This window comes from Erpetoichthys calabaricus, chromosome 8 (genome assembly GCF_900747795.2).
Source record: "Erpetoichthys calabaricus chromosome 8, fErpCal1.3, whole genome shotgun sequence".
Taxonomy (NCBI): Eukaryota; Metazoa; Chordata; class Cladistia; order Polypteriformes; family Polypteridae; genus Erpetoichthys; species Erpetoichthys calabaricus.
The window spans coordinates 71,484,982-71,511,167 of record NC_041401.2 but is presented as its reverse complement, the minus strand read 5'-3'; the positions used below and the strand labels follow the sequence as shown (position 1 = coordinate 71,511,167).

At 36.6% G+C, this 26,186-nt stretch overlaps 1 protein-coding gene across 4 annotated transcripts in view; it reads left to right on the top strand.

Annotated features, from left to right (window-relative positions):
• The window catches only part of specc1 (sperm antigen with calponin homology and coiled-coil domains 1), a 303,837-nt gene that overhangs the window by 183,967 nt on the left and 93,684 nt on the right, over positions 1–26,186 (top strand). For all 4 annotated transcript variants that reach the window (XM_051930901.1, XM_051930903.1, XM_051930902.1 and 1 more), the window contains 3 exons: positions 11,468–11,546; positions 14,537–14,669; positions 19,059–19,161. In XM_051930901.1, coding sequence (XP_051786861.1) covers positions 11,468–11,546; positions 14,537–14,669; positions 19,059–19,161 — 315 coding nt within the window. The remainder of the gene's footprint in view (positions 1–11,467; positions 11,547–14,536; positions 14,670–19,058; positions 19,162–26,186) is intronic.

Genomic DNA, 26,186 nt, shown 5'->3' with positions numbered 1-26,186 from the left:
TCTAAGGAGGATAAGCAGAAGGCAAGGAAGAAGCAATGGATATATTGATAAAGTAAGGTGATCTAGGTAGGAGCAGTCTATTCTGTTAACTAATGGTCAGAATTTTGATAAAATTGGGAGGACATATGTAGCAAAAATAAACAAGGACAGTACATAAAGAAGTGTTTTATGAAATAATGAAAAGTGGAACATAGGAAAGGTGCAAAGCAAAAGCAGTTTCAAAGGTCAAAGAAACCGAGAATCAGCAGTTTTCAAATGAGAATAAAGGAAACAGGCCCGTGTTTAAGGCTACAAAGCAGAATTGAAAAAGAAAGGTAACAAGCGTGGGGGTGAGTTCCTTATGACTGCTACTAACAGGATCAAGAGCACCTGAAAAGAATACACAGTTATTGAATGAAAAGAAAATTTATATTTAGTAACAGGGTAATTTATCCTTCTATTACAAAAATTGAAATGTGTACTTGACCTTGGTACAAGTAAAATAAGCAGAGGTGAAAACATATAATATACAGTACAATACACCAATACTACAAAAAAGAGACATAAAGGACATTATTTTGTTAACTGCATGTGCAATAAACAACTCATTCTTCATTCATTGTGATTGATAGAGGTTTGTAACCCAAAAACAACCTGAAGCATCTAGTTGCCTTCATTTTATAACTGGAACCTCACATGTGTTTTTTTTTAAATAATATCTTTATTTTGGATAACAATTAAACTAAAAAAACACAAAATAAGTAAGCCATCCATTTTAATTTAATGCAAAAATCCTCTGCTGGAAAATGGAATGGTGAAGTGGAGAAAAATGTAGAAAAGAAAAGAAATGTTAATGGATAGAAAGGGTATCAAAAATCAGCTATTTCAGGTAAGAACTTCCACACTGGGAAGCGATCCCAAAACATACAGTATGCATAAAAATGACAGGGTCAGAGGTCAAACCCATAACATAATATCTGTGTATAAGTGTATAAGTAACAGTCAAATTTGAATAGGGCGTGTTGATAGTCTGGATTTTTGTATACCAAAGGAATATTTTTAAAAACAGATTCCATTAAATTAGCAGAGTAAAAGTGAGGTTTCATTGCCACACAGACTCAGTTGGTAAAGGATGGCAAGTCCCTTTACATAACATAGTATAGTGTATAATGTTGACGCTGGTTCCTGGTGGGAAAAGAGAAAGTGTTAAATTATATAGAGGGTGAGATGAAATACATGAAAAATTGAAGAGTACACACTTAGAAATAAACATAAATTATTAGCTAAAAAGGTAAAAGCAAGGATTGAAAAGAAAGATATTAGTGATGGGAATGTTTGGAGGCCAGACCTGTCACAAATATCACCCAACATATAGATCCCTCTGTGAGCCCATAGATCAGTCATGTTTGAGCAACCTCCAATGTTAAAGGTGTGCTATGAAAAATTGGTGTAAAAAGGTGCCATACTGTTAAATTTCTCTGGCGGCCTCTTCGCCTTATGCCATAAACCCAGCACATATATAATTAAACACCCCATGTGTGGAGAAAGTGACCCAACATCAGTGATGGGGGGAAGGAGACTTGGAGATAACTGTTTTTCCTGAAAATAACTGAAGTGAAAATATATGTAAAAACTCTAAGCACAGCAAATGAAGACATGTACTAATAGGATCCCATGAAATCCTTGACAGTTTCCTGCATGTAACACTTTCTTTTCATTGATGCCTAAAAAAATGCTACATAGTTGTTATCTTGTATTTCAAACTCGTTTGCCTCTCCGCTGAAGTTAGAAATTATTCAAGTAATGATTGTGGGCAAGAGATGAGCAGGGAGGATAAGCAGAAGAAGCTTTTCTGTTATACTTGGCATAATACTGAATTCTCCTGACATGCTCTGTTTATGACATGTTTGTTTAGCATTTCGTCCACTAATGCTTTAAGAATTGATGTTATCTTTGGTAGCTTGGCAATGAGCTGTTGTGCCTGTTGCATGATTTGGGCAGCTCTTAATTATTCTTATTTTTCTTATCATGATGGATCTTTTTTTGTTTCCTACCTAACTTATGCAGATTTTCTTGCTTTAGCCCATCTGCTGCCTGTAATGTCATGTGACACAACATACCACTTCATTCAATGTTTCATTTGCTCTAAAAAAGAAACAAAATACTTTTTCTTTTTTCAAAACTGCAGTTTTTTTTTTTTGTGACTGATGTTGTTGACGTCTGTTAAGGGGGCCATTTAAGTCTGGAGCCCCCCTCCCCGTGGCCTCATGGAGGCTAAGGGGTCATCCGCTATGCCAGTACACCCACCCTTAATTTCAAAAAAGTTCATCCCACTGACAGTACATTAAATTACCACACCATTCTTCCTAGGAATAGCAGACATGGGGTCTACCATGTGGTAAAATGTTTACATAAAATTATGTTGTAAGAAGCTGTAAAAGAATCATCATTTGAATGTGTGGGATTTCTGTAAGGCAAAGACCAACTAGCATATTTTGAAGACAATGTAATGGTATGGAAGCACCACATGAGATGAAACATAATGTTGAGCATAATGCAGTGAGAACGACTGTGATGGAGGTGGACAGGGTATGATATGAGAAGTTTTTGAAAGACATACTATAATATTCTTGAAATAACAACTCTCAGAACAACATTTATTTAGCACATTTTCAGACAAATAATGTAGCTCAAAGTGCTTTACATGATGAAGAAAGAGAAAAAATCAAGAACAACAGCAACATCATCTTCCAGTGACCAAAATGAAAACAGCAAAGTAAAAACAAAATCTAATATCCATAGGCAGACATTTGGCATTCTAACATTGTCTCAGCCCCATCAGAATGGCTATTGTCGAACATGTTTGTTTGGGACCTGTTGGCTGAAATAGTTCCCAAAATGGTTTCCAATAAGTCCCATACAGATAAAGCCGACAGTTCTGCATACCATTGCTTCATTAGACATTTGGAAAACATGTAAGTGTTAAACAAATATGAAATAACTAAATACAATAATAATCTAATATCATAACACAATCCTAGTGACTTCCAGCATAGACAGACCAATGGTAAAATTCTGATACAGAGTATTGCCTGCCAGTTGTACAGTGGTAAAAAGGGATGATTATTATTGTTATGGAAGCTCAAAGCCTCTAATAAGTGAGGACAAAAGTAAATAGAAACTCAAATGACAAAATGTACTGTGGTGCTGCAGATCTGATATTAAGCACCTCATTAGAGGGCCATCAATATGAAACTTTGAAAATACTGTACCACAAGCATGTCAGATTCAGATCATGGAAGGCCACAGACTTTTTTTCCAGCCTCTTTCTTAATTACTAGCCAATTACTGCTACTAATGGACCAGACTTCTTTTGACTTTATCTTAACTGACTTACTTTTCAGAATCTTAGTTGGTTATTTTTCACCTCACCAGCTGCCAGGTAATGATGAGATACAAAGTAAGCCAACAGATGACCAGTTAACTTGACCTTACTTGCACCCATGTTTCCAGCATATAATATTCATTTCAAGACAATATTTAAAAATAAAGCTGAAGTTTTGACAAATATTGATCTGCTCTGGTTGACAAAACCTTTGAATGGTCCTCTCAGTAAAAAGAAAATCATTAGCTTTGGAAATGACTGGTGTGGGAGAATGATGGCACTAAAAAACACATAAACTAAAGACAGGGTTTTATTAACTGAAAAAATTGCTTCTACTTAAGAAATTGGTTGGAGTGAAATAGTGGCCCTCCAGGAACTGAGTTTGAGACCCTCGATTAGCTGCTGATCTCCTGGCTTGTTTTGCATCTTATTGCTGTTTGAATGATGATTAAAGAAAAATAAACAATTAAGGATTCTGAATCTTAAAAAAGAGTAATTTAAAATGAAGGAAAAGATGTATGTAACTGGTTACAGTGAAAGGAAACTAAATTAATAATTTGTATTTATTTGGTAGTGGCTTTTGTGTATTATGTTTTTAGCATAATGCTGTTAGACTAAAGTACTTTATGAGTCAAGATTGCCACATATTTTTCTTAGATTTGAAAGTGAGTTCCCCCAGTGTCTTTTACAATTTTATAGATATTCCCTCGGTTTATATATATATATATATATATATATATCCATCCATCCATCCATTTTCCAACCCGCTGAATCCGAACACAGGGTCACGGGGGTCTGCTGGAGCCAATCCCAGCCAACACAGGGCACAAGGCAGGAAACAATCCTGGGCAGGGTGCCAACCCACCGCAGTATATATATATATATATATATATATATATATATATATATATATATATATATATACACACACATTAAAAATGTTTATATTTTCTTTCAGCTCTGACCCCACATGCACTGCTTGCAGAGCAGTATCATTCTACAGTGTATTTATAGTTTACCTTCTTTCTTCCTTCACAATATCTGTTACATTATTCTCTGTTTTAACTCCCACTCCATGCTTACTTTGTGTGACCCTTTTCTTTCATCTGTGTTAAATTATATTCTTGTACCATTAATCATTATTGCTATGATTAGTCATTCCACAACATTTGCATTAGTGAAGAGTTTAAAAATAATAAAAATAAAAGAGAGTTATTACTTTTAAGGCATCTCACAACCCTTCTGGGTCTCGAAATGCAATTGCCATAGAAACCATGATGTCAGCTATTTGTCTTCGGTCAACAGTTGCTTTCATGTCACTGTTTTCTGTAACAATATGTTTCATGCCACAATACTTAAGTATTCTTTTAGTTTCTTTTTTTTGCCGTGAACCAAGTCATTAGTGACAAGAACATGTGACATGTGTGTTCTTAAAATTGTAATTAGTGACAGCAAAAGGCTTAATGGAAAAAAGTTAATACTGTGTTAGTTCCTGGAAGGTTTTGTTTCTCTACATAAACGTACCCCTTTATGTGAAGTGAAAGAGAGACAGAGAGGTAGATGGAGGGGTGGGGGAGATGGTGGATTAAGAGATGAAGGGCTGGCAAGCAACCATATGACCTCATGACTAACCGGTAATATCAAAGTGTTCCAAGCTGGGAAAACTGGGGCCAGATTGCACATTTAAGGGTGGGCTCAGGAAGGAATCATGAGATAGTCTCTTAATATAAGCCTGAGATGGTGTTGCCACTTTGCTATTGTGGAGAGCTAGCTGGTCCTTTAGAATATAAGAATATATGAAGTATCACACATGAGAGTAGACTGTTCAGTCCATCAAGCAAGGAATTTGGGAGAATCTGATGAACCTGTAGCTAAAGTACTCCTGCTGCTGGACGTTTAGCTGGACGTGGCCCTAGCAAGGCATTTAAAGCTGCTTCATATCTAAAGGCTCACTGAATTGAGAGTCAGGAGCAGAGTAAATATATGTTCATTGGTGGGAAAAAACAGGACAGGGTTCAGAGCAAAGCTGGACTGACATTTACAATCAGCCTGGCGTGGCCTGGCCTGGCATTCAGAGCAACCAGAGAAATAAACTAGTGGTGAAACTACAATATATAATGTTATTATACTGGGAAACTAGCAGGTGTTTTTGCTCTGTAGTGGGCACAAATCCTTTCAGTTTAATGTGAGAGGGTTTCTTTTCTGGTTTCTGGTTGGATGGTCTCTTGTTTTTGTTTAAGTCAAATTTTGACTTTGCGTACGTCTCGCGCTCTGACAGTTAAACAGTAGCGCTATGATGTGAGATGCGTACATCTAGTGCTTTTGTGATTAAAGTTATATGTGAAGATTGTTTAAAAATTTATAATATACTTTAATTATATTTGGATGTTATATGGGTTTTGGTATTGTTTTAATTTTGTTTCAAATTTTAATGAAGTGTCGCATGTAGTCACATTTTTAATGTTTTTTTTTCCTTTTTCCCTCAGAGTGACAGAATAGGCTACACAAAATGTTTTATTTTTTTTATTAATGAAACATATATGTGAGTGGAATGATTTGTGCTTTTAAATGTACCTTTTGTTCTTTATTTCATGATAAGTTTGTTAATGAACTTGTCTTGTTTTTACTTTACTATTTTTAAAGTGCGTCTCTCGCACTCTGACAGGTAAACCTTAGCGCTATGATGAGAGAGTGACTGAATAGGCTACACGAAATGTTTCAGAATTTTTTGTTTACTAAGTGCATTCTTTAAAAAGTGCTTGACAGAATTCTGTGGCACTGAGACATTTTTTGAGTCTTTTGTCCATTGAAGAAATTCAAAGTGGTCTTTATTGACCAACACTTCAAACTTTGTGCAAGAGTATTCAGCATTGGCATCCAGACACTGACAGCGGTGGTGTAGATTCCAGACTCACAGTTGAAATTGCAAACATAATCTATGCACTGTGACTTTTACTGACAACTACTGTTTATGGTTCAATGCTTTTTGCACATTTGTTTTGATATAAATGTTATAGAACTACATGATTTATTTATTTATGAAGTCTGTACATTTATGAAGTGTTGTTCCATACTTTATTAGAGGTTGTCGTAAGACTGATATTTACGAGTGAAATGTATGTATAAAAGATGAATCTACTGTCTCCTCATTTATAAAAAATTCCAAGGCAAAATAGTGTTTGTTGGTTTTTTGAGTCTGTGCCTGTACAAAAAAACTGATGTATATTGTGTGGCCAGGGTTAGACTTGGGATTCCTGGCCTGAATAAGCTTCCCAGTCTGGAGCTGGTTCAGAGTGACAGAAACTGAGATAGACATTAGCTCACCTTTTTATACTTTTGGGTTACTTGGCATTATTTAGATGGAAAGACACCAAAAGACAACTCACTCCTATTACACTGTTTAACCATAACACACACACCACACAATTATGAAAATGTCTAATTGACATTCACTGATGTGGATACTCATCTTTATCAGAACGACTTGACCAGTTTATTTGTAACAGTAGCTACAGAGCTGAACCACTTCTTATAATGTGTGTTATGTTTGTGGGTGCAGTCAGACTTTAGTGCTACTCAGTTTAATAATGGAGTCTTAGATTTTTATTGTGAATGTTGAACGGATTGACAAGTTTTTCTTTGAATTTCATCTGTTTATTGATTGCTTTTCCTAGAAAGATTAAAACAGACATTTAAGAGATTTGCCTAAGGAGTAATAGAGTTGAGAGGAGTGATATCTTATAAATAATAAAGACTCTGTTTGTGTGTGTGTGTGTGTGTCCAAGTAATAATTTGAAAACTGCTAAAAATCCAGATGTGAAAATGTGACTATATTCAGGACATCTGTGGGCAGTGCAGTGGAAATATGTGGGCAAAACTGACATATTTAAAGAGATATGTAGAAATGTATGCAAATATTGCCAAAGGTTCATTGTCAGAAATGAAGACCCTTACCTGCTCTTCAGAGTTGATTGTTAGAACACAAGGAGTTCAGATTGACTTATCCAATTCTATATATTTGTATGACTAACAGAAATACGAAGTTTTTTAATGTGTCTGGACAACATGAGGAAGTTCTACCATAATGAATAAAGAATAATAATAATTAAAATATAATGAGTGCTGTTTGTGTACCTCCTAAAATATTCACTTAGAATCAATTTTCAGACATAATGAGAAAAAATAAATTATTTTTGTTGTTTTAAGACAAGTTGCTTCCCATTTATTTTTGATCCTGTTTATCTAGTTCAGATTCGTATGGAGCTGGTGACTATTCTATCAGCACTGGAAACAAAGCAGAAACTAGCACTAGGTTGCTAATATTAGCGAAATAGCGTTAAACCAACAATAGATTTATTTTATTCCACATTACTTTTCATCCCTTATACTATACAAATTCTTATACATTATTTTTTTATGATACCAGTTAAGAGTTATTACCAATAGGAACTGATATCGTACATATTCTTGGAAGTTTAAGCATATAAATCACTGATATTTTGGTAACTGTTCAGTATTCTGATACCAGATAATTTGAAATTTCATTTAGTGTAAGTGTGCAATCTTAGCACTGAAATTATACCTATACTTATTAGCGTTTTAGTATATGAATTTACGTTATCCTATTTGTAGAGTAATCAGTAGTGATGAGTGAACCCTGTGGAGTTCGCTTCGTTTTGAGTCTGGCAAAATCATGGAAATGTTCAAGAAGTTCTGCAAAATGTATTGAAGTCAAAGGGAAAAGAGAAAATTAACTCGTTTTTAGTGGATTATAAAGGTGTAGTGGTCTTTGAAGTGACTTTGAGGTCTTGGTGATGCATCTGCTAACTATGTTGAATGGATTATTGTGATCAAAAATGTGACCTGAGCTGTGAGTCCACCCTGAAGCAAACATCAGAAGATGGAGATGGAATGATAACTGCAAACAAAATACAGCAAATGGCCACATACTAAAACGCATGCCCACACCCAGAGTTCCAATTTTTGGAGCACTGATTGGCAGTGCTACAAAGCAGGTAAGCATAAACCAATCTTTGAGTCCCTGCAGTTTAAGCCGCACCCCACTTGCCATGTGCTTGCTGGCTGTGCACTAGGTCAATATATACGGGAAGGGTGCATGGACTGAATGCATTCATAACAAACCTTAAGTCCTGTGAAATAATAATAACAAAAGATATATTACTATTTGCAATGCATTTCTATCATTTTGATAGAATAAAAAAAATGTGACGTATTTGCACAGAAATCTTTTTGATGCAAAAAAAAAGTGTGACCCTCTGGCACAGATGAATGAACATCGATCATGCAGAAACTTAAATGTGAGGTGGAGTGCACTTACTGTACACATGCATTAAAGTTCTGTGCATGCTTACTACAATTCTGTGATGTCATGCTAGCTTTGCAATTCATCATGGGGTTCTAGGAAAAAAATGTTTGTCTAAGATGGTCGCAATGTGAATTTCTGGAAAGATATTTGGTGAACAAGGTCACCAGCAAACACAGCATATTTGCTGTGAAACAATGCTTTGGCAAATTTTACTAATCAATTTTAAAAACCAGACTCATACCAGAGTATGATGGGTTGATTGGGGCAGGGAGAAGTTTGGTTTAATGGCTTGCAAAGTGGAAGTGTGGTGCTTGATTGGGTGGCTTATAATCAGTTATACTTGTAATTTTTTGTGACATTTTTGAATTCTGGTGTAATGCCCTGCCAGAATGCACATCCTTTTATTTTACCAACTATTACATTGCTGTCACACATAAAACTCCAGCCAAACCTGAAGCAAACCCAACCCAGCCACTCATATCATATTGACCAGGTTATTAGTACAATGTAGACATCACAGCAACAAATACAGCAGGCAGACAATAAAGCAGACCACCCCATAGGACACAAACCACTAATCACAACATGTAAAATTTAAGTCAGACCATTCAGCAGTGCTACTGATAGCATCTAAGACAGCTGTGCTATAATACATAAAACATAATTTGATAATGTTTGTTCTTCTAAATGTGTCCTTTACATAAAATTAAACTGTCCATCCATCCATCCATTTTCCAACCCGCTGAATCCGAACACAGGGTCACGGGGGTCTGCTGGAGCCAATCCCAGCCAACACAGGGCACAAGGCAGGAACCAATTCAGGGCAGGGTGCCAACCCACCGCAGAAATTAAGCTGTATTTTTTTTTTTTACACAATAATTTTCTTAGTGTATACATGGTGTGAGCTGAATATGTATAAGCATCTTAGGACACCTGATTGGTTAGATCCTGACTGTTTTGAATAGGACTGATGTAATTAGCAATTAAACACCACACTGTAGTACAGCTTGCAAAATCACTGTGTGCTACAATATACACAGTGCAGGTACTGAACGTGCATAAACTGTACATGTCTGCAAAACTTACTGAAACAAAACATTAGCCACATTTTAAAATGTGAATATAGAAATTAAAATAAAGTTGGGACGTCCAAATTGTATTTGATATATGGAGCTGTCCAAAGAAATACAGGACACTGAATCATTCTATCAAAATGTATTTTCATCAGTTTGCACTTTTTAAAAGTATAATTTTTTTCACAGTGAGATTGTTTTAGAGGTGCTATTGGAGAGCAATGGCCAGATTTTGATGAACACCTAACTTCAGTTTCAGTTTTTTAGTTTAATACAACTGAGTAATCTGTGCATATTACTTTTGTACACTGGTATGGACACACTTAATCGTTTCTCCAAAAACTGTATCATACAAATTACTAGTGTTTTGCATTTAAACATTGATTCTACTAAGGCCTTTTTGTCAATAAACTTTATTATGTAAGAAAGGAAGGGTTGATCTACTTGCCAGTGTTCATTTTTGGCATCTCTTTTTTTCTCTCACATGGGAATTTCTCCCGCCCTTTGCATTCCCATGCTTCCAGCTCTTTTCAGTTTTAGTTTTTAATTTGTCCACTCCTCATGTATTTTACTGTGTTCTTATTCTAGCTGATTTTGCCTGTCTTTGTAATGTTTTATGTTCTGTTTGCCATATTCCCTGTGCAGTATTTAGATTTAGTGTGGCATTGCATACTTTACCAAAATGACGGAAAATCTGTTTCACAACTTGTTTCATTTACATATAATCTTTGTGTAAATCAATATGCCATTTATTAGAAAATCCACGTAGGCTAGCTATACATGGTCCAGACTTTCAGTTGGAATCTTCAGTAGTACTGCACCAAACAGAGAGTTTAAATGGTTCTTAATTATTGACTTGTTTGGCCTTTTCCTCCAGAATATTTGTATTTATCAGGTGCCATGGATTGGTTTACATTTCCTGCCTACAGAATGCAGCTAATCTAAAAATCCTGTTCATCGCAGGGTTGTAAGTTACTTTATATGCATTTAAGAGTAAAACTTTTTTTTTTGTTGTTTCATAACAAACAGACTTGCTATTCAATTCTGGGAACTTCTTACATATACATGTATATATTTCAGAATATTTATACTGTATATATATTTGTGTTTCTTGTACACAGTGTGAAAGGATCGGACTCGACACAGTTAAAAAGGTTTGGGGCAGCCACCTGTATATTATCCCTGGCTGCAATGGGTTTGTTTTTTGTAGACAGAAGTGTCTCTGATGGAGTCCAAACATGAACTGTTTTCAGGTTTGAGAAGATGGCGGTTTTAACTGACAAGACCAGAAGTGACGTAGGGGAACCAGAAGTGACCTTCTTCTGGTGTCATCGTAGGTGCCGGAAACGAAAGTGATGTCAGCCTAGCCACCAGAACCAGAAGTGACGCCAGCCTAGGCACCTGAACCGGAAGTGACATCTTCAGTGATGAGTCAGACAGGTTTTCCCGTGGCTGGTCTGCAGATATAACAGGAGAAGGTTTATTGCACCACGCCACCCCCTGGCCTGGCATGGAATTACCTTTGCTTGGTCCAGACAACGTCCACCTACTCGCACGTGCGTGACAACAGCATAACTCTTGGCAACAATGCCTTATTAACTTTTTAAATGGCAACTAGAGCAATTCTTTTAGTGTGTTTTAACAGGGATGGACTGATTTGCTGGAAATGACATGTATATAATAATGCTGATATTTTTTTTTCAGAGGCAGTCATCTGTCAACATGAAACTATTTAGCAAAACAATTGGAAAAAGAATAAACCTTGGTGACCCCACAAGTGCAGGTGGGTAAAACAGTGAATGTGAATTTGTGTCCATAAATTCCTTTTGGAAAATTTTTTATTTTTTGACAAATGAGTTGGGAATTTCTTAAATACAAATGTGAGCACACTGGAGATGGCAAATCCCTGCAACACATGGCAAACTTGTTCCCAGAGGCCTCTGCCAGTGATGCAAGGTAACTACTTCAGACAGCTATTCATGTTGGCTTTCGACATCTCATCTGATGTTTTCATTAAATTATGTGAGAGTTTGCAGCTACAGCTGTAATTTTTCCAAGATGGACATTCACATGTAACTACATTGAAAGGTTTATACCTCTTACACTTATATAAGATACAGTATGTTTGGTCAATGACAGCTTTGTTGAACATATCCTATGTTTTTGTATATCTGCACAATGATAAGAAGGTGCAGCAACACCTGTGCAAACCTCTTTATTTTTTACTTGTATATTCAGATTAATTCTCCTGGGTTGAGCATTCATAGTGTTGCTCCTTAAGGACCTAATTTCATTTTGCTATATTAATTAGTATATCATGCTATTAAGCCATATCTACAGTTAAGTGACAGGACCTTTGATTATTGCCTTTTTTGAGCACAGTATCTCCCCTACTCCATTTCTTCAGCTGTGGATTGGAAAAACTCGACTAGAGGTTATGAAGCCTAACATTTAGCCATACACTCTTACCAACTTGTTTTTTCTTGGCTTGTGAATCTCTGACTTATCACTTGGGAGTAATGGTAAATGTGTGTCCTAAGAGCAGTGTGATCTTGTGACTGGATAAGAGACAACTTTAACTATTCCCATAAGTACCAGTTAATTCTTCAGTAGTACCAATGAAAAATGGCACTGGCTAATTCTCATAATGAAGCCCATCAGTTCTCATTAGATTTCTTCTGCATACAGGTGCAGATATTCAATAATTAGCCTTAGTCTTGAGAGGTAGGACACATTTCCACATGGTAGCTGTGATGGAAGATTGTCACTTTGTTTTTATATCTTTAGCTAATATGAAATTAAACCACCATATCACTATTATTTGATGAATACTAAGCTTTGCACCACAATTACTATAAGGAAACAGTGATCTTATAACGATAAAGCTGAATTTTCTGCATGATAGATAGATAGATAGATAGATAGATAGATAGATAGATAGATAGATAGATAGATAGATAGATAGATAGATAGATAGATAGATAGATAGATAGATAGATAGATAGATAGATAGATACTTTATTAATCCCAAGAGGAAATTCACTTACTCCAGCAGCACCTTACTGATACAAAAAAAACAATATTAAATTAAAGATTGATAATAATGCAGGTAAAAACAGACAATAACTTTGTATATTGTTAAATGTTAATGTTTACCCCTCTGGGTGGAATTGAAGATTCACACAGTTTGGGGGAGGAACGATCTTCTCAGTCTGTCAGTGGAGCAGGACAGTGACAGCAGTCTGTCGCTGAACCTGCTCCTCTGTCTGGAGATGATACTGTTTAGTGGATGCAGTGGATTTTCCATAATTGATAGGAGCCTGCTGAGCGCCCATCTCTCTGCCACAGATGTCAAACTCTCCAGCTCCATGCCAACAATAGAGCCTGCCTTTCTCACCAGTTTGTCCAGGCGTGATTTTACAGATGCTGATCAAATTTTCATTGACTCATTAAATGATGGTTATATATTTATCGTATAAAGTAAGCATTTGTTTACCCATATAGTTTTCCAGTACATCACTTGCAACCCAGTTATATTAAAAATGTACTACAGTCTTCTCCTTTGGCAACTGGCTTTAAAATGTAATGTGGTATTACCATTCCTCAACAACATATTTTTTATACATTTCCCTAACACTAGACCAGTACAGCCTTACAGACATTCTGAGTGCATGCAATGAAACCAAAATGGTGTGAGGCCTCTAAAGGACCCACAACAGCAGGTCCTGTCCCTCCCTATCCTGGGTAGAATAAGCATCAACCTAAGTAGCCTAACCTCCTAACTCCACAACCACGCTTTGGACCTCTCCAGGCTTTTTAAGTTCAGATTACTTTCAGCGTCCCAAAATATGAAAATGTCTTTCAAAGGAAAGGAAAACCATAAAACACCTTTGGCTTGTGAAATAAGCCCTTAAAAAACCTTTATGAAATAATAAAAATGTATTTATTTAAACAATAATGGCAAAAAGGAAATCCAAGACAAACAAATCCTAAAGATCCTAAGCTGAAACCACAAAATAGAAGCAAACAATCCAGAATCTGAAAAGCAGTACTCACAATAGAACACAACTTTCTAAACTTCAATGAACTACTGAAGTATAAAGACTGAGGGTGGTCCTTCAGCAGTGACGTCAAGGTAATCTCTCCTCTTGGGGTTCCATCCATAAAGCACAAGAAATATAAGAGAACATAGAAGTGTAATACATAGATACTTAATAATAAATAAACAGAATAATGTTAACAAAAAATACATATCTTCAATAGACGTGAAAAATAAAACTTTAATATAAAAAAGGAAAATAAATATAAGCTAGGGAACAAACACTGGCTGCAATATAACAACAGGCTGGATTTAATCCATTTATCAATCCTTACATTTTATCCAATCAACACTTACTTGCAACTTTGACAGCAACTGAAAAAATGTGAGACTCGGAGGTGGAAAAAGTACAGTTTGGCAAGTTGTAAAAATGACCAAATAAATGAAATAAGAACAGTGTAAATTATGTGTTCCCTGCCTATAGTGCAGAGTGATATTAGCAAAACTCAGCAGAAGGCTGGCTGAGTCACTGCAATGGATTTCCATTTCCATTCCAGAAATAACTGTATGTGCAATTATATGTGGATATAATATTCTTATTACATCTTAGACAGAGTATCATGCCATTCCAAATAAGTCAAAAGGCTTCATTTTCAATTAACACAAAATGGTAAGATGAATATGCTGTATTTTGAACTCCTAGTTATCATTTCATTGGGCCTTTTTATTTTCAGACAGTGTGTCAGGCCAGAGTGATGACATTAAACCAACAAATTTAATGAGAAAAAGTCCTTCTTTGGAGTCAGTCATAAAGTCACCATCAGCATACGCTGGAAGGAGCTTTTCCAAAGCACAAAGCAAACTTAGGTGAGTATACATTGGAGAAAGAATGGTGAGGTGAGAGGGGGAGAAAACCTTTCTGTTTTATATTAAATGTAACCAGCATATGAAGGCCTAAAGCTGTCCTGGGAGTATAGGCCTCATTCCAGGTTTCTTTTTTAAATTTCTTACACCAACATATTATGACTTTTGTATAGTTTGGGCTGCCTGAAAGACTTTAAACTGGACCATAACATTTTATTTCAAACCTAAGCTAAGAGCTGGAAAGTCAGGAAACATTTCAGTGTTAAGGAAGGTAGAAATAGCACAGCTGAACTTGAGCAATGAGTTTGCAGCAGCTGCTCTCCCATGACAGAAGAAGTGTAGAGCTGCATTAGACAAATGCATGCCAGCTGAACAGACAGAACTAGAAGAGAGGCATGTGTGGCACTGTTTAGCCTCTCCAGGTCAAACAGAAAAATCTAACCTCCATTTTGGTCAAAGTATATTCACCATATAAAATTTGTTTGAGATAGAAGGCCGCTCTCAAAAAGAATTGTTTGTGGGGTGACAATAGCCTTCTGATTGACACTAAGGATGTATTTTTTATTTTGCATTGCCAGTAGGCTAAAATCATGTGGTTTGTTTTAACCAAAGCAAAAAAGGCGCTGTAACTTTTTCTAAAATGATGCCATATCTGCCGTCCTCTATCCAACAACTAGTAACTATAACTTTCCCTAAAACTTCTGTGAGGATATTGGAAGAGACCAAGGAAAAGAGGCTAATTTATTACACTCAACCAGGCATGCTCATACTCTGACAGTTTGAGTAACACCTCATCCTTAGTTCATTAAGTACAATATTCAGAAATCACGTCTGTAAGTTGTGGTTGGCACTTACAGGGGATCAGTGGATGCCTTCTTCTTTTTGTTAAATTATTATTTTTACAAAGAAAGCTTTAGTAGCCTCATCTGTCATAACTTTCCAACATGAGTGGTGTCCACTAGGTGGCAGGACTTCAGCATTCCTGGAAGACCTAACACAAACTTCATAAACTTTAATACCCAACTGACACAAGTTATAAATAATAAACCTTCTGCATTGCTTAAACCTAAACCAAAGGAAAAAGGTATGGCGCCAGAAAAAAATAGTACTTTTGGGGTTAGTGTTCTGGAGAGAGTCTGCATGTTATACCATGACTGAGGATGTGAAGCAGTACCATGTGGAGATCTATTTGGCTGACATGTGCTCATCAAGGGATATCAAGTACACACAAGTCTTAAATGGTGGAATCTTCGTCGTTCATAGGAATGTCATTTAAATATAATAAAATGTATTTCAGACAATTGTTGTGTTTGATTTGGTAAAAGATGTTTGCAATCAGTGAATTTGTAAGGTAAATACAACCAGTTACAAAACACTTGAACCTCAGCTCTGAATCTTTAGCCTTAAATATATGTCAAAGTAGATGCTCAGCATAATGATATAAACTGTAAGTAAGTTCTGAGTTTAAATTAATACCACAAGTACCATATATAACGTAACATTACAGATATTAAGTTTACATTTTGCTGAACCAACACGAGTTATTTATATTCTTAATGCTGGTCTGATGTTTGCCATGTCTGTCTAAAGCTATGTTGTATCCTGAATAAGTATCTGGTTAAAGTAACACTGTGGACACAGTCATCAGGGCATGCCAGTTGTCAGACAGGTTTATAAGCCTGCATTGTCAGATTCCTTGGGAAGAGTTTGACAGGGGTCTTGAAGAGGCGTTTGAAATACATGGCAAGACAAAATGGATACAGCTGCTGTGGTTTGATGTGTTCCATGATTCTAACAGCATTGTTTTGTCCTAGATTATATCTGTTTACTTAAAAAATTAAGCAGTGAGCTGCACTAATAATATAGGCAAGGAGGAATTAAGGCCATGACACAGCACTTGTGTGTCTAGAATGGAAAAATGATGACAGGCTCTGGAGATGTTGTGTAGATAACAGAAGTACAAAAGTGAGTCAGGGTTCAGGCCACTGTCAAGAATAAATCTGAACTGAAATATCTAGCCTTTGGCTTCTGGCACTAGCGTGGGATTGAGAGCCCCCTGCAAACCTGTTCTATTTAAAGACAATACCATTGAATTATCTGAACACGTCTAACAGAAATAAAAAATATACCACAAAAAATGATTGACTCAGACATTTTCTTCATTGCTACTTTTTCCTCAGAATAAAATTTCTGCATCTTCAAGACAATTAACACTTAGGTTTCATAAAACAAAATTGGCAAAAAATGTTATATTCCCAATTACACAAAAAATGGAATGCCACTCTCCAAAAATATATTTGTCTTCAGTTATACTTCGGACATACCTCTGTAAGATCACATAAAAATTAAGCCAAAAGTAGACCCCCTGTAAGACACCCACCTTCTAGGGCACATTTTTCATCTTTGCCCTTGAATGGACATCTAATTTTCCTGTATTATAAAAGGCCCTTCATCTTTTTAATGTCTTCTTTGGAGTTAATCCAAATTGAAAACCCATCCTCACTGGACACTCAGATATACCTGTTTTTGTTACCATTTAAGCTTCATGATGACATTTGCATACTTGGAAGAACACTGTACCACTCTTAACTTGACAGTTGACTTGAGGGTGATGTGTTGTACTGTGGAGATGGACATGTAAAGTTTACTCAGCAAGGATACTGTATAACAAGATGCTCCACAAATTATGGTAATGTTTAGTATGTAGCTGTATTATGTGTAGTATGCTTTTTTATGGGTTTTCTTCGAATACTCCAATTGTCTCCCACCTCCATACGACATGCATGTTGCAGCATATTAACTGGTAAATCTAAATTGGCAAAATGTTAGTTTGTTTGCCTAAATATATTGTCCAGTGTTAGTTCCTGCCTTAGACTGTGGCGTTCATTGACATTGTAATGGAAAAAGATATTTCAGAAGATGGATGGATGCATGAAGAGATGAATGATTGAAAACCAGGCAGTTTGGTGTATTGGTTAAGTCACGGGTGTCGAACTCCAGGCCTGGAGGGCCGCAGTGGCTGCAGGCTTTCATTCTAACCCTTTTCCTAATCAGTGACCAGTTTTCACTGCTAATTAACTCCTTTCCCCTTCATTTTAATAGCCCTGTTTTTCAGGATTCAGTCCTCTCAATTGATTCTTTTCTTCATTAAATGGCAGCCAAACAGAAATGTGACGTGAAACGTGCCAACAGATGACCAGCTAAACTGGGGTTTCAAACTCCAACCAATTTCACTCCAACCAGTTTCTTAACGAGAAGCCAATTCTTGCTGTTAATTAAACCTGTTACTTAATTCCTCGGCTTGCTGCTGCTCTCTTTCTGCTACAGCAGACATTTCCCAAACTGTTGATTTTCTGTTTCTGATTATCGACCTGAAAGATCAACCTTACTGGGACCCTCACCTTTCTTTATGTTCAGATAATGTGGTTAGCTGTTTGCTCATTTTGTGTCTCACAGGGGTCTGAGTTGAGTTAATTAAAACTAAGGCAAAAGAAGCTAATTAGCAGCAAAAACAGGTCACTAATTAAGAAGGTAGATAGATAGATAGATAGATAGATAGATAGATAGATAGATAGATAGATAGATAGATAGATAGATAGATACTTTATTAATCCCAAGAGGAAATTCACAAGAAGAAGAGCAGAAATTCACAAGAAGAAGAGCAGAATGAAAACCTGCAGCCATTGCAGCCCTCCAGGACCGGAGTTCGACACCCCTGGGTTAAGGCACTGGACTTTAAACCATAAGAATGCCAGTCCATTTCCTGACTCAAACCCACAATGTAACCTGAAGCAAGTCAGTTAACCTGCCTCTGTTAGAACTGAAGAAAATGCAGTATGTATCCTGACCTTGTAGGTTTTCATTGATACAAGTATTAGTCATTTTCACAAATGATTACCCTATGGTATGGTATAATAATTATTGGAATAGAAGTATTTAATGGCCAATTGATGACTTTCAAAATAAATAACCATCCATCCATTATCCAACCTGCTATATCCTAACACAGGGTCACGGAGGTCTGCTGGAGCCAATTCCAGCCAACACACGGTTCAAGGCAGGAAACAAACCCCAGGCAGGGTGCCAGCCCACCTCAGGGCACACACACACAGAACACAATTTAGAATCGCCAATGCACCTAACCTGCATTTCTTTGGACTGTGGGAGGAAACCCACGTAGACACGGGGAGAACATGCAAACTCCACGCAGGGAAGGACCCGGGAAGCGAACCTGGGTCTCCTAACTGCAAGGCAGCAGCGCTACCCACTGCGCCACCGTGCCGCCCCTAAAATAAATAAGTGTTTTAAAAATATGTAAAGTTTGTGTGGATTATTTATGCATCATTAAAAATAAAAGGAAAAAACCCTGTTTTGTATACTGTTTGATTTCAGTGTGGAGAGAAAGGACCCTTTAGCTGCCCTTGCCAGAGAGTATGGTGGATCCAAGAGAAATGCCCTTCTCAGATGGTGTCAGAAAAAGACTGAAGGCTATCCGGTAAGAGTGGGCATAACAGAAGCCAAGAAACCTAAGTCAATGACTGCCATAGGTTCTCTCAAACATTTGTTTTTCCTAAATTGTATATTACATACCTTTCATTGCTATAACTCATTACAAAGCCTTTAACATAATAGGCACGTTACAAAAAATTCTTGACTATTGTCCTTAGGATGTGAATAGCAATCTGCATTTCTGTAGAGGATGTCTTTGTCACCTCCAGACATTTCTCATCATGTGCACAAGAGAGATTTAAACTAGGCAGAGCAGAAAAAAAATTAAACCCAGAGGCAATCCTTTGATTGTTTGGCTGTGTAATCATTCTTCTTCTTCCTATTAAATACTAACAATGTCTGACCTCTGTCCGCCAATGTGCATGAAGAATACATGTATTTGCCCCACCTTACCTCATTAAAACAAATTTAAGCTTTGTGATGTGTGATTTTCAAGATGTTTTCTTGTTTTTATTGAAGCTTGCTTTGCAATGTTTAATTAGACACAACACTGTGCCCTAAGGCCTAATGTAAAACAATGCTTCAATCCAAAGAAAATGAGCATCTGTCAATCAGATAACCTTTGTGTAGTATCGTGTGAAACCCACCTCAATGAAATCTTGTTGTTCACCATTCAACCAAGCTTTATTTTATATAGTACTTTATAAACAGAGTGCACCTTCACAAGGCACATTGTAAAGCATCAAACTGAAAGGTGTGGTGTTTTCTGTCCATGTGAATGATCAGAGTGATGTAACCTAATGATTTAATGAGTTAGACCAGGGCCTGTGTGTAGGAAGACTGGGTGTTGACTTTTTCTACAAGTATTGTCACTGAAGAAGTAGTTGTTGCTTGAATTTCTTTAGGTGTGCATGACTAAAAACCAAAAACATGAGCCACTTTAAATTGTAAAGGGAGTGGTGGGGCTGATGCTACCCAAATGTGATTGGCTGTTTATATCTACCACATGTGTTTTACCTTCTCGCCTGGCTTGACATTCTAAGGCAGAACCACCTGACTGACTGCTATTTAACAGACTGAAGTGCATTCTTGGACAGGTTGCGTCTGCTTACCCCTTGTTTCCCATCTCTGAAGCGCTAATGAAAAGGTTACCACCTGGACCTAATCATTTAGCGAAAATTGATACAGGCTTTTAAAGGTCACAGCTTGCAGGACTTGATAATGGGAGATTAATTATGCCGTCTAAAGAAATCAATCTCATCGCTGATAATTGGCATTAATTAGGGTTTATTACAAAGAACAGTAGCTCTCTGGATCACGCCCACTGTCAGCTCACAAATCATTTTAGACAGAGTTGTAGATTAAGAAAAAAAGAAGATCATGGGCATGTTTGGAGTCGATCAAGCCTCCTATTCTGGCCCCGGATCATATGTGTTAAGAAAACTATGCAAAAAATATTAGTTAGCTGAAAAAATAGAATTTCTACTAAGGCCTGCAGTGGTCTTTTTCCACATTTGTCTGTAAAGAATCAATCAGGTAGTATTTACTTTATAGTTTTTTTCTGCTAAAGTTATGCATAATAAATGAACTCACACATCTATATCATGTTAATGTGTTAATATTGTTGCACCTTATTGTGGTGTGATGTTCCATCCATCACATGAACCCTTCTTGGCTGGGATATCAGTCAAGCTCACTTGGAAAAGGACAGTGACCAGAATGGGAATTGCAATTGAACTCAAGTTCCCAGAAAAATACTGTGGCACCCTTCCCTGGTGTTATCAACCCCAGCTCAAAATCTAGTAATACTGATAAGTCCCATAAATGTAATAATTACATGTCTATGAGTGCAGACAGAAGTCAAAACCGTGTGATAGAGATACAAGGTAACATTGTACAGGTTACATTGAGCGCATTTCTGTTCTGTAGTGTCTTGAATTTCTAAAAGCAGGCCCTGTGTGGATACATTACTTTTTACCTGAGTTTCTTCTTTGAAACTGGCCAGCCAGTCTGTCTTTCATAGTTATTTATCAGAGACTTGGATAAAAATCCCGAGAGTCTTCTTCCCTTTCACAAACCCTTCTGCCAATTAGAATATTCTTATTATTATTATCTGGCATCTGTAATCCTGTTTGTCCCTTTTCTCATTAAGCCATTCAGCACTGTGCTGTTTTCTTCTTACTAATACGCATGTGAATCCAGTGATAACATTTACTATCTCGATGGTGATTGATCTGATTTGTCTCATGCTTGTTCGTCATCCATTTTAATTGATGTACCTGCAACATGGTCCTTTTTTTCCTACAGTTCAAAAGAAAAATTCTTGTTGTGGAAATGAAGGTGTGAGAGAAAGACACGTATGATGTAATGAGATTAAGCCAGTACATCTAAGATGCAATTAGTCAGATGAAATTCCCTTTGGGTATATTTCTTTGTTTCTTTCTTTTGTTGAATTTTCATGCAAGTAACATTTAATTAAAAAGAAGAAAAGAGAGAAAAAAAAATCAGCCGCCCCTTTGCAGCCCTTGGATTTTCAGGGTATTTGGGTCATTTAAGAATTAGCCACTCCAGACTAGAGCCTTCATTTATCTATAATTAATTTCTATGTATAGCTCTGCCTTGTTTCTCTGCCTCAGTATATTCTTTGTATTCTATGGTTTTCTTGTTGATTTAGTCAAGCCTGGGTTTCCATGTGGATGCCAAAATATCTATTCTATCTTTAATTGTGGTGTCTCCATTGTAGAGTGCCCAAAGTCCTGACATGGAACATGAAATGTAATGTGCCTTTTGTACAATCTTTACCACCGCTTAAAACTCCACATTTTATTCAGTAAGTGAATGAAAAATCTTAAGAAAAGATACAAAAAATTTTCAAAGCTGACGTGCCTGTCTGACATCTGGAATAGAATAAGGCAACACCATGTATTTGGCAGGACTATTTTTTCTTGTCTTGTTTATTTTGCATGTACATTCTATTTAATTACAATATAATAATGTTACATAATATATCACTAACTTATACAAGGATCTCAAACTGAATAAATTATTTGAATTGATACAGATTCAATATGAACTCTGAGGCTTGAACTCTGTTTATTTTTGAGGGAACATTGATCTATGCATAACTGAACTTGCTCTTTGAGTGAGATAGAAGCTCTTCAAATGATGAATGACCAAGGGTCAATGGGGGAGGTGGTGGGTGGCACTCAAAATAAACTTGTTGGAAGACCACACAACATTATATATGTAGGGATATCCCATAATAGTATCCATATATTTTTTTAAACCTGCAATAGTAAAGTAGAGTAGACAAGGTGACACCAGTGATACCAGTGATTTTGGCCTCATTTGAAAGATGCACAGCCATTATATATTTTTTATTAGTTGAGAAAGCAAAATTATTCATTGCATTTTTCCATAATAATAATGACTTTCCTATAGTTTTTATATACCAACCTGGTATATAGATATATATGTTGGGTAGACAAATCAGTAGTCTAGACACCTGATGCTACCAGTTTTTAATTCTGGGCAACCAGACTATAGACCCGCACTGGTGCTTTACAACGGAGGGGATAGAGCACAGAAGGAACGCTTAAATACTTGCCAAATATGTCCATTTTTCAAGCCAAGATAGTTGCTGAGTATTTATATTAGGTCTGAAAACAAAATTTGAGAATACAATATTAATGCAGTATTTCAGTTAATTTTGGATAATACATTTTTGTGTCCATTGGAAAAAGACACACATCAACATGACATAATCCTTTAAAAATCATATCTCTCTATTATAAAAGAAAATCTTGAGACGAAACTATTGCCAAAAGATTTTTTCAAGTCACACCCTCCTCTCAACCATTATCAAACACGCCCACGGTTCTCTCACCTCTCATTCGTGTGAATGCTTTTGTCAGACACAGTACACTCTGAGCTCTTATACAATTTTTATGTTTTCCTCACTTTAAGTTCCCAATTAAAGAAGACTTATTATGTCCAGATCTTATTGAAGAATTTCATCCCGAAGGGATATCAACAGAAGAAATGAATACACAGGCAATCCTAGCACTGAGAAACGATGAGGTCAAACGAATTAACACAAAAATTGTCGATCGGTTACATGGCAAATTGATTAAATGCCTATCAATAGACTATGGTGAAGCAGTTGGTGGTGATTGTGCAGAAGATGAAAACATCAACTTATAATATCCCGTAGAATATCTACAACTGTTAACACTGTCCGGTCTTCCACTGGCCAAATTACTGTTGAAAGAAGCATGTATCGTAATATTATTGCGTAATGGGCTATGCAATAGGACAAGATTAGTTGTATTCAAAATTGGTCGAACAATTCTTTTAATTAAAAAAAAAAATTTTTTATTGTAATCATTCATACAAATCAATCAATTTTTACAAATAATAGGATTGAAGAAAAAAACAAAAAAACAAGTCGACCCCCGCCCCTGAGAGAGAAAGCATGGCCAACAGAGTAAAACTTAAGGCTTGTAGACATACCTAAATTTATGAGTTTAATAGACCAAAATTGGTCGAACAATTCTAAAATGTAAAATGATAACAGGCGACAAGAAAGGTAATGTAGTACATACTGTATTCCGTGGATAACATTAGACACCAAAGGAGATCTTGATATGCCATTCGTATTAAAACATTTAGTTTCCCGTTAGAATAGCTTTTGCTATGACAATTAACAAATCACAGGGACAAACATTCGAAAAAGGTGGTTTATTTATTAGAGAGAAAGAAACGATATTCAGTTACAGGCAGTTATACGTTGCATTGTCATGATGTATGTCCAAACATGGAATCAAAATTCAATGTGATATTGAAGAAAAGTTCATTCAAAAAAGTTTTACAGTAAAAGTGTAAGTTTAAAAAGTATTTGCATGTTAATTTCAAAGCCAAACAGAACAAAAACATATAATGCAACGAATACCTCTAACGCAACATGAAACATAACTTTCTTTCAATTTATTATGTTTTACTATTTTTTCAATGGTTAATTACTCGCTGTAATGTAAAATGAGAGATTTCTTTTGGCACGCGTTTTACTCGTGCTTGATCTCGCCTTATACTTTCGGTGGCTACATTCAGAATTGCCCTCACTCAAGCACTTTAGCTGCCTCCCATGAGCACATGTGTGACAAGATATATATATATATATTTGCAGTTGGAGATCCACAAAGGGAGAAAAAACGAATCACGTATCATAAAATAGTTTTATTCCTGAGCTTTCAACCTCTATCAGGGGTCTTCATCAGAGGATAATGCTTAGACTTACAAGAATCAAAGGCAATATATAGCAACACATTCAGTATGGGGGGGGTAGATGGGGGGGTGGGTGGAGGTGACTAAGTCAGTATGATCAAGGGGGGGGGGGGTTGTATAGTTTAATTAATGTGTATCTGTCCTTCTTAAGTTGGCATATGCTGGGTTTATGTCCAAGTGTCTGTTGATGGCGTTTTCATCTGATAGCCAAGACTCGGCCAACTCTCTGGCGCTTTTTGTACTGGCCTTAAATTTTACTTTTACGTTGTCCCAGTTGAATGTGTGTCCTGTCGATTTAGTATGTGCATATATCAAAGATAGTGCGTCCTTTCTTCTGACGGCGTTGCGATGACCACGGGCCCCTACAGGGTTGGGCTTCCAAGCCCTGTACCCATGGCCCCCAATACAACCAGGGCGGATGCCTCCTCCTGTCTTCCTGGGCGTCCCGGCTGGGCATGAGCCCCGTCTGGGTGCCACTATATATATAGTCACACACGTGCGCATGGGAAACAGCTGAAGGGCCTAAACACTAGTAATTCTACGCCAGGCCAGGGGGCGGCGGAGTGTACTGACTATTTCTCTCAGTCCCTTGCAGAACCTTTCCCGGAAAATTCCGCCTCTTGCCAGCCCCAAGGATGACGTCACTTCCGGGCATGAGGACACCATTCCAGTTCCTGCACCATTGACGTCATTTCCTTTCCAGGCCTTTAAAACTGCCATCTTGCCTCAGTACAGGCAGTTCTATTCTGGACTCTGATCTATACACATCGTGTACAAAAAGAAGCAATTTTGCAGCCGAACATATTATATGGGTGGCTGCCCCAACTCTTTATGATGTCTCTGACTCATTCTTGTTATTATATATATATATATATATATATATATATATATATATATATATACAGTATATATATATATATATATATATATATATATATATATATATATATATATATATATATATATATTCCATGTAAAGAACAATTTCTCAACATCAAAGCTCAACCAATAAATGATTGTTTCTTTACATGAGAGTTGTATTTATGTCTGGTACTTCTGTATCAATCAGATATTACATATGTTCTATATGTTAGCTTGCTACTTACTGTTGGTATGCATTATTCACATTGTATCTTGTGTCATGCATCAACGCGCACACTCATGCAGAGCATGCTCTATACAAGCAAATGAATTATAAATGGACATGCACTGAAGTAAACATAAGTGTGGAATATTTATCTGCATTAAAGAAACGTGATTGCTCTTGGCAATGGGCACAGCTTTCAAGAGACAGTCAGTAGGCATCGGGCCACAGCAATAAAGAAACAATACTTTTTTCCAAAATAACATCTCCACTACTTATGGTCTACATCCCATGCCCTGGGTAATCCTTTGGAGTTAGGTGACACTTCTACAGGCATTCTATGGGCTTCACTAGTAAATTAGAACATGACGTTAGAAAAATTTAGATGAGAACAGCCCAAAAAATCCTGCCAGTCCTATCCACTTAAATCCCCCAACCTCAAGTCTAGTTTTGAAGGTCAACTGTCTACCACACTACTTGGTGATTTATTCCATTTGTGCATGGTTCTATATGTGAGGAAAAACTTTTAAAGTTAGTGAGAAATATACACTTAACTATGTCCCCTTGTTCTTGCTGAGCTTATTTTAAAGTAACAGTCTTGATCTACTGTACTAATTCTTTTCATAATTTTAAACCTTTTGGTCATGTCACCTCTTAATCTCCTTTTGTGTAAACTGAAAAGGCTCCTAACTTATCTCCTGCAG